The 9704-nt window shown below is 30.2% G+C and overlaps 2 protein-coding genes across 3 annotated transcripts; both read left to right on the top strand.

Annotated features, from left to right (window-relative positions):
• The first annotated feature begins 1619 nt into the window (after window positions 1-1619).
• On the top strand, window positions 1620-2163 carry LOC119603983. The gene is made up of 3 exons (XM_037956293.1): window positions 1620-1726; window positions 1790-1907; window positions 1992-2163. The coding sequence occupies exons 1-3, from the start codon at window positions 1639-1641 to the stop codon at window positions 2110-2112; spliced, it is 327 nt and encodes a 108-aa protein (XP_037812221.1). The 5' UTR covers window positions 1620-1638; the 3' UTR covers window positions 2113-2163.
• Window positions 2164-4994: 2831 nt separating this feature from the next.
• On the top strand, window positions 4995-5552 carry LOC119603972. Of its 2 annotated transcripts, none has more exons than XM_037956278.1 (3): window positions 4995-5133; window positions 5216-5324; window positions 5390-5552. In XM_037956278.1, exons 1-3 carry the CDS (start codon window positions 4998-5000, stop codon window positions 5493-5495), a joined length of 351 nt encoding a protein of 116 aa, XP_037812206.1. In that variant the 5' UTR covers window positions 4995-4997; the 3' UTR covers window positions 5496-5552. The 2 variants fall into 2 exon arrangements, with proteins under 2 accessions (XP_037812206.1, XP_037812205.1); XM_037956277.1 differs by having other exon boundaries at window positions 5207-5324.
• The last annotated feature ends 4152 nt before the right edge of the window (window positions 5553-9704 follow it).

Below are 9704 nucleotides of genomic sequence, written 5' to 3'. Positions count from 1 at the left end.
TAGACTAGACTATAGACTAGACTATAGACTAGACTATAGACTAGACTATAGACTAGACTATAGACTAGACTATAGACTAGACTATAGACTAGACTATAGACTAGACTATAGACTAGACTATAGACTAGACTATAGACTAGACTATAGACTAGACTATAGACTAGACTATAGACTAGACTATAGACTAGACTATAGACTAGACTATAGACTAGACTATAGACTAGACTATAGACTAGACTATAGACTAGACTGCTAGAGACTAGACTATAGACTATACTATAGACTAGACTAACTAGACTATAGACTAGACTATAGACTAGACTATAGACTAGAGACTATAGACTAGACTATAGACTAGACTATAGACTAGACTATAGCTAGACTAGCACTATAGACTAGACTATAGACTAGACTATAGACTAGACTAGGCGACTAGACTATAGACTAGACTATAGACTAGACTATAGACTAGACTATAGACTAGTCTAGGACTAGACTATAGACTAGTCTATAGACTAGACTATAGACTAGACTATAGACTAGACTATAGACTAGGCTATAGCTAGAATATAGACTATACTAGACTATAGACTAGACTATAGACTAGACTATAGACTAGTCTATAGACTAGACTATAGACTAGACTATAGACTAGACTACAGACTAGGCTATAGACCTAGAATATAGACTATAACTAGACTCTAGACTAGACTATAGACTAGACTATAGAATAGACTATAGACTAGACTATAGACTAGACTATAGACTAGACTAGACTATAGACTAAACTCGAGACTATATATATTCTAGAGAAGGTACTGAATTTTCCATGCCTGATTTGTATAATTTGTATTTATTTAATTAACCATTTATATGCACTTGTATTTCTAGCTTTAATTTACATTTACAAAAAAAATTATTCATTAAACCAAGTCATTGTAATGGTCTAATTAGTTTCATGTCTAAGTTTATTTTTGTATTTAATTTATTATTTAAAAGTTTTCTTTTTTTTCATAATATTGTGTTTTTAAGTAAAAGTTCTACAAAAAAAAAACATTTTAATAGCTTTTAAATTTTAAACATTAATTATAAATAAATGGGGAAAAAGCAAGATTAGAAATTAGCATAATTTATAGTTTCATTTTCATTTGAAAATACGTTGGTATGATCTAATTTGGTTTTAACCCTAAAACTGTCATGAATCTTCAACAAAAACAAGATCTAACTTCTGATAAGGTTTAATCATTAGTCACTATAATAAATTCTTTAAAGATTATACCAGACTAGTTTAAACGTTAGTATATTAAGATCACAAGCAATGAGTTCCCGCATAGGGCATCAACTGATCGAACGTGGTCATATAATAAAATGTCTTGGGTTCTAAAAATAGTACGAAATGAAATGCATAGTATTTGTTGACTCTATTATACAAAACGTTGTTGCAATATAAACACGTGTCTTTTCATTAGCAAAATATTTCAAAAAAAGCACATACATTTTACTTTTTTACAAAAATTTTAAATACTATGCCTCCGCTTAAGGGGCTTTGTTAAACAAAGCTATTGGTTCCATATAAATATAAAAGTCATACGAAATGTTATTAATTTTTAGTTTACATTGCCAGCTTAAGGCAACAATATGAAATTGTTTCTCATAATAAATTTAATTGCTGCAATTTTAACGAACTGTTTAGCAGCGGTCTCATGGGGTCTTCAAAAAGATCCCAGTAATTATTCGAATTAAATTTGAATTGTTTACACCTGAATTAATTTACATATTTCTATTACAGATCATCCTGGTAAATGTGTTACGGGAGATATTATTTTAGCAGCTGGCGAACAGGCCTCTATACCGGGCCGATGTGAACAGGTGGTGTGTCATGAGGAAAGTTATGCTACATTTTTTAGGTAAATTTGAAAATTCTTAAAAGATTCAATGAAATTTTTTAAATAAAATTAATTTTATATTCATTTTATAATAAATCGTTATAGCTGTGGTGTTATTGGTGTACCCCCAGGCTTTGTTTTAGGAGACCCTATTTTACCTGATTCCGTTTATCCGAAATGTTGTGCGAGGAAAATTGTAGCAGCGCAAAAAACTGAAAGTTCTTAAATTAATAACAAATTTAAACTAAACATTTACAACAAGAATTTAGAAAAAAATTTGAGAAATAAAAAAATCAAGTAAAAATTTTATTTTCTATTAATATTTTTGATAAAAATTTTTTTTTTTTTAAGGTCCATATTATAGACAGGGGTATAGTCAAGACTATAGTCTCATCTATAGTCAATACTATAGACAAGCCTATAATCAATATCATAAAATGGTCTATAGTCAAGACTATAGATCAATCTATAATCAAGGCTATAGACTAGTCTAACTATTGACAAACTATAGACTGTTCTATAGTAAAGACTATATACTGTTCTATAGTCAAGACTATAGACTATCCTATAGTCAAGACTATAAACTGTTCTATAGTCAAGACTATAGACTGTTCTATAGTCAAGACTATAGACTGTTCTATAGTCAAGACTATAGACTGTTCTATAGTCAAGACTATAGACTATTCTATAGTCTAGACTATATAATGTTCCATAGTTAAAACTATATAATGCTTTATAGTCAAGACTACAGAATGTTCTATAGTCAAGACTATAGACTGTTCTATAGTCAAGACTATATAGACTGTTCTATAGTGAAGACTATATAGACTGTTCTATAGTCAAGACTATATAGACTGTTCTTTAGTCAAGAGTATAGACTGTTCTATAGTCAAGACTATAAACTGTTCTATAGTCAAGACTATAAACTGTTCTATAGTCAAGACTATAGACTGTTCTATAGTCTAGAGTCTAGACTATAAAATGTTCTATAGTTAAAACTATATAATGCTCTATAGTCAAGACTACAGAATGTTCTATAGTCAAGACTATAGACTGTTCTATAGGCAAGACTATAGACTGTTCTATAGTCAAGACTATAGACTATTCCATAGTCTAGACTATATAATGTTCTATAGTTAAAACTATATAATGCTCTATAGTCAAGACTACAGAATGTTCTATAGTCAAGACTATAGACTGTTCTATAGTCAAGACTATAGACTATTCTATAGTCTAGACTATATAATGTTCTATAGTTAAAACTATATAATGGTCTATAGTCAAGACTACAGAATGTTCTATAGTCAAGACTATAGACTGTTCTATAGTCAAGACTATAGACTGTTCTATAGTCAAGACTATAGACTGTTCTATAGTCAAGACTATAGACTGTTCTATAGTCTAGACTATATAATGTTCTATAGTTAAAACTATATAATGCTCTATAGTCAAGACTATAGACTATTCTATAGTCAAGACTATAGACTATTCTATAGTCTAGACTATAGACTATTCTATAGTCTAGACTATATAATGTTCTATAGTTAAAACAATATAATGCTCTATAGTCAAGACTACAGAATGTTCTATAGTCAAGACTATAGACTGTTCTATAGTCAAGACTATAGACTGTTCTATAGTCAAGACTATAGACTGTTCTATAGTCTAGACTATATAATGTTCTATAGTTAAAACTATATAATGCTCTATAGTCAAGACTACAGAATGTTCTATAGTCAAGACTATAGACTGTTCTATAGTCAAGACTATAGACTATTCTATAGTCAAGACTATAGACTATTCTATAGTCAAGACTATAGACTATTCTATAGTCAAGACTATAGACTATTCTATAGTCAAGACTATAGACTATTCTATAGTCTAGACTCTAGACTATTCTATAGTCTAGACTATATAATGTTCTATAGTTAAAACTATATAATGCTCTATAGTCAAGACTACAGAATGTTCTATAGTCAAGACTATAGACTGATCTATAGTCAAGGCTATAGACTATTCTATAGTCTAGACTATATAATGTCTATAGTTAAAACTATATAATGCTCTATAGTCAAGACTACAGAATGTTCTATAGTCAAGACTATAGACTGTTCTATAGTCAAGACTATAGACTGTTCTATAGTCAAGACTATAGGACTTGTTCTATAGTCAAGACTATAGACTGTTCTATAGTCAAGACTATAGACTGTTCTATAGTCAAGACTATAGACCTGTTCTATAGTCAAGACTATAGACTGTTCTATAGTCAAGACTATAGACTGTTCTATAGTCAAGACTATAGACTGTTCTATAGTCAAGACTATAGACTGTTCTATAGTCAAGACTATAGACTGTTCTATAGTCAAGACTATAGACTGTTCTATAGTCAAGACTATAGACTGTTCTATAGTCAAGACTATAGACTGTTCGATAGTCAAGACTATAGACTGTTCTATAGTCAAGACTATAGACTGTTCTATAGTCAAGACTATAGACTGTTCTATAGTCAAGACTATAGACTATTCTATAGTCAAGACTATAGACTGTTCTATAGTCAATACTATAGACTGTTTTATAGTCAAAACTATATCTATAGTCAAGACTGTTCTGTAGTCAAGACTATAAACTGTTATATAGTCAAAACTATAGACTGTTCTATAGTCAAAACTATTGACTGTTCAATAGTCAAGACTATAGACTGGTCTATAGTCAAGACTGTAGACTGGTCTATAGTCAAGACTGTAGACTGGTCTATAGTCAAAACTATACACTATTCTATAGTCAAGATTTTAGACTGAGCTGTAGTTTAAACTATAGATGATTTTTTAGTTCATATAATATTTGTGGAATCTAATGCAGTTATAGGCAAAAAGCTCTTACTTGAGCTTTCATTTTTTTTTTTGCATGCACATGTACTTAAGCTTAAAAATATTTAAGTTACTCTCTCTTATCATGGATGACAACTTAGATAATGTTTCATTATTACATTAGATTTTTAGTTCTCAAAAATCGTTGAACCACTGTGCATACGTATGTTTGTTTGCATATGTATATGACCTATTATCAATTAAAATTTAATCACTTGCTACAAAACCACAAACTTAATCTTACATGAGACATCAAATCAGTTTCGTTGAACAACTCAATACTAAAACAACAATGAAATTTCTACTTTTCATAAATATAATTTGCGTTCTAGTGGTAGCAAATCGGGCAGCGGTGGCAATCGGTTTTTACAATAATTCAGGTAAATTTTTAAAATATTTCTATATATTTGCAAATTAACTATAGTAGAAAAACATTAAATGTATAACATTAAGATCATCCAGGAAAGTGTGTGGTGGAAGGTTTAATATTATCGCCTGGTGAAACAGCTAAATATCCTTCTGGATGCGCAAAAATGATTTGCCATGACAATGGCATAGTCACATTTAGTAGGTAAGTTGGATATAGTTATGATATGCTAATTTTTGATATAATAAGTTATTATTTTTATCATGTAGTTGTGGATCGATGCAGCCGCCACCGGGATATATAATGGGCGGACCTAGTAATCCTTCAGCCCCCTATCCAAAATGTTGCAGAAGGCCATTAATTCTAATTATATAACAAAGTTTATACTTTGAGATAAAATAAAATACGTTTGCAAAAATGCAGTGAAGGAAATTTATTCTAGACTAAACTGAAATCATATCTTAACATATGGTTGATCTTATTTAAATTAAAAAATCTTGTTACTGCTGGCACGATATTATATTTAGACGCGTGTGAAAAATATTTCGCACACAGTTTATATTTTGATATCGCGAAAATCCTGTTCGTACTTCCATAAAAACCAAATGTTTGCTTTATTTACGTCATAATTTGTTTAAACTAAACAAACAAAAATTATTTTAATCAAAAAGTGGTTTCACTTATTATTTAAAATTATTCAACAATAATTTTTAACACAACTAGTATGTGTGAAAAAAAAAGTTTGATATTAAATAATTTTAATTAAAAAATATACAATATTCATTTACAAACCGGCTTAATACAGAACTAGAAATGTTAAAAAATTACTTTGTTTTGTTTATTAAATGTTTAAATTTTATTATACAATTTTGCTACTGGAAAGTTTAAGCTTAAATGGTGTTAGCTTTTTGTTTTAATTAATAATAAAATATCACTTATTAATAAATTATGAGTAATATACAGTGTATGCGAATATGGTGGCAAAATTTGAATTTTGTTTCTTAAACAAAATTTCAAAATCTGCTATAATTTTTTTTTTCATTAAAAAAGTTTAAAAAACTAAAAACTTAATTTTTCATCTAAACTAGAAGATCTTACGCCCAAAGTCAATTAATCTTAGGATCAGAGGCATTTATAGACAACAGTCGAAAACAAACACTCCGAGAGCTAATTTTTCACCCGTTTAATATGATTTGATCTAATTTTCCACACTTTATAGGCTTTTTAGGCTCAAATTACTCTTAAAACTATCTCACTTGTCGCCCACTACTGCCTAGTCTATAGACTAGTCTATAGTCTAGTCTATAGTCTAGTCTATAGTCTAGTCTATAGTCTAGTCTATAGTCTAGTCTATAGTCTAGTCCTATAGTCTAGTCAATAGTCTAGTATAGTCTAGTCTATAGTCTAGTATATAGTCTAGTCTATAGTCTAGTCTATAGTCTAGTCTATAGTCTAGTCTATAGTCTAGTCTATAGTCTAGTCTATAGTCTAGTCTATAGTCTAGTCTATAGTCTAGTCTATAGTCTAGTCTAGTCTAGTCTAAGTCTAGTCTATAGTCTAGTCTATAGTCTAGTCTATAGTCTAGTCTATAGTCTAGTCTATAGTCTAGTCTATAGTCTAGTCTATAGTCTAGTCTATAGTCTAGTCTATAGTCTAGTCTATAGTCTAGTCTATAGTCTAGTCTATAGTCTAGTCTATAGTCTAGTCTATAGTCTAGTCTATAGTCTAGTCTATAGTCTAGTCTATAGTCTAGTCTATAGTCTAGTCTATAGTCTAGTCTATAGTCTAGTCTATGAGTCTAGTCTATAGTCTAGTCTATAGTCTAGTCTATAGTCTAGTCTATAGTCTAGTCTATAGTCTAGTCTATAGTCTAGTCTATAGTCTAGTCCTATAGTCTAGTCTATAGTCTAGTCTATAGTCTAGTCTATAGTCTAGTCTATAGTCTAGTCTATAGTCTAGTCTATAGTCTAGTCTATAGTCTAGTCTATAGTCTAGTCTATAGTCTAGTCTATAGTCTAGTCTATAGTCTAGTCTATAGTCTAGTCTATAGTCTAGTCTAGTCTATAGTCTAGTCTAGTCTAGTCTAGTCTATAGTCTAGACTATAGTCTAGTCTATAGTCTAGTCTATAGTCTAGTCTATAGTCTAGTCTATAGTCTAGACTATAGTCTAGTCTATAGTCTAGTCTAGTCTATAGTCTAGTCTAGTCTATAGTCTAGTCTAGTCTATAGTCTAGTCTAGTCTATAGTCTAGTCTATAGTCTAGTCTATAGTCTAGTCTATAGTCTAGTCTATAGTCTAGTCTATAGTCTAGTCTATAGTCTAGTCTATAGTCTAGTCTATAGTCTAGTCTATAATCTAGTCTATAGTCTAGTCTATAGTCTAGTCTATAGTCTAGTCTATAGTCTAGTCTATAGTCTAGTCTATAGTCTAGTCTATAGTCTAGTCTATAGTCTAGTCTATAGTCTAGTCTATAGTCTAGTCTATATTCTACTCTAGTACTATAAAACCTAAAAAGTACTATATATTTCAAAACTTCAATTCTCCATACCTGATTTGGATGGCAAGAGTGCAAGAGATCGCTTATTGCTATTTTAGAGCGGAAATTACCTTAATTTTAAACCTGTAATGTAAACCGGTGCAAAATTTATAGTTATTTCATATCCACCTTCCATCTGCATGCCACCTACTTCTATACTAAGATGTTAATTTTTCACCTTTAGGGATTTAACACACATTTGTGGTTTAAACAATAAAGTCAGAAGATTCTTTGAACAAACCACATACTTTATATAAATAGCCTTCTTAGGTTAATAACCTTAACCCACTTTTTGTAGTAATAAGATTCATATACCACCGACTACAACAGTGGACTACTAGTATAACTTTAAGAAAATTTATTCCATTTTACAAAGTTTGCCGATTTCACTAAGGTTCTTCGTATGCGTAAAAAAATATCTTAACTTTATGCTGTTTCTTTAAACTCCTTCTATGAATCGTTTCAAATATTTGCAATTCTAATTTTGTTCATCAATCCCTGTGGTGTATTTTTCTGAATTCATCAGAATACAATTTTTTTGCAAAGATTATACACTGATTGTTTAATTCCAAAAGTGTTCCATTCTTATTGTTGTTTTCTTAGTCTTTGGAGAATATTGCGCAAAACTAAAGAAACACCACACACTTTTATAGTTGATTATGTTAAAAAATTATGTTATAGTTAGAGAAAAATAAAAATATACAAGTTACTTGTTGAAAGGCAAAAAAAGAAAGACGAAATCAATAGAAACAAGGAAAGAAAGTATAGATATCAAAAACTAACCCTGCACTACAGCAGTTCCAATTCATAATGTATAATAAATAGACTATAGTCTAAGCTACATCTTTTATCTAAGCTATACACCAGTCTATATTCTAAGCTACAGATGAGTCTATAGTCCATGCTATAGACTAGTCTACTATATAAGCTAGTCTCAGCTATAGACTAATATATACTCTATGTTGTAGTATAATAGACTGAGTCTGAGCTACAGACTAATTATAATCTGTAGTTAAACCTTTAGACCTACAGATTAGGCTATAATCTTACTTATTGGTCAATAGTCTGACCAATGGTCGAGTCTATAGTCTGACCAATAGACTGGTCTATAGTCGGACTTATAGACTGAGCTACTAACCAGATCAAGGTCTTATCTATCTACTAGTCTGACATACAGCCTAGCCTATAGGCTGACATATAGCCTAGTCTATAGTCTGACATAAAGCCTAGACTATAGTCCGATCTATTCCCTAGTCTAAAGTCTGTTTTATAGAGTATTTTATAGTCTGATATATAGACTAGTGTAGTCTTATATATAGATTAGGAATAGTCCGATATATAGACTAGTTTATAGTCAGATTTGGAGTCTACTTTATGGTCTGATCTATCGACTAGTATTTGATATAATCTAGTGATCAGCCTATAAGCTAGTTTTAGTCTGATCTATTAATTAATTGCTCTTTAGAGTGATCTCTCGACTAGTCTATAACCTATCAACTTATATATAGTCTGATGTATATAATCTATGTAGACTAGAGAGACCTGTTGACTCAGTTTAAAGTCTGATCTACAAACCAGACCAGTAGACTAATCTTAATCTATAGTTTGATCCATTGACTACAGTCAAATCTATCAACTAATGGATTGGACTATATAATCTATCTAAAGTTGGATCAATTGCCAAGTCTAAAGTCTAATCCATGAAAAAGTCTATTATCTATAATCTAGACTATAATATATTCTACAAACTTGTCTATAATCTTATCTTAAGACTAGTTTGATCTATAGATTGTCTATAGTCTACAGACTATTTAGTCTATAGTCCAGTCTAATCAAAACTCCCTATCATTCGACCTACAGCGGTATAAGTATATGATATTAAAAATCAATAAACACTGCAGGTTTCAAACTTTAGGCATTTTTTCTAGACACAATTTCCAAACACTGTTTTATTCTTTAACAATTCTCTGAAGGCAACGGGTATTTGGTATTTTAACAATTATTTTAAACTAGTTGCAATCATAGAATTATTGCAGTCCTCAAAAGGT

Source organism: Lucilia sericata, unplaced genomic scaffold (assembly GCF_015586225.1).
Source record: "Lucilia sericata isolate MDLA Ls3-8-SP2 unplaced genomic scaffold, ASM1558622v1 Contig000350F_arrow, whole genome shotgun sequence".
Taxonomy (NCBI): domain Eukaryota; kingdom Metazoa; phylum Arthropoda; class Insecta; order Diptera; family Calliphoridae; genus Lucilia; species Lucilia sericata.
The sequence above is the reverse complement of the archived record's forward strand: the minus strand, read 5'-3'. Positions and strand labels throughout refer to the sequence as shown.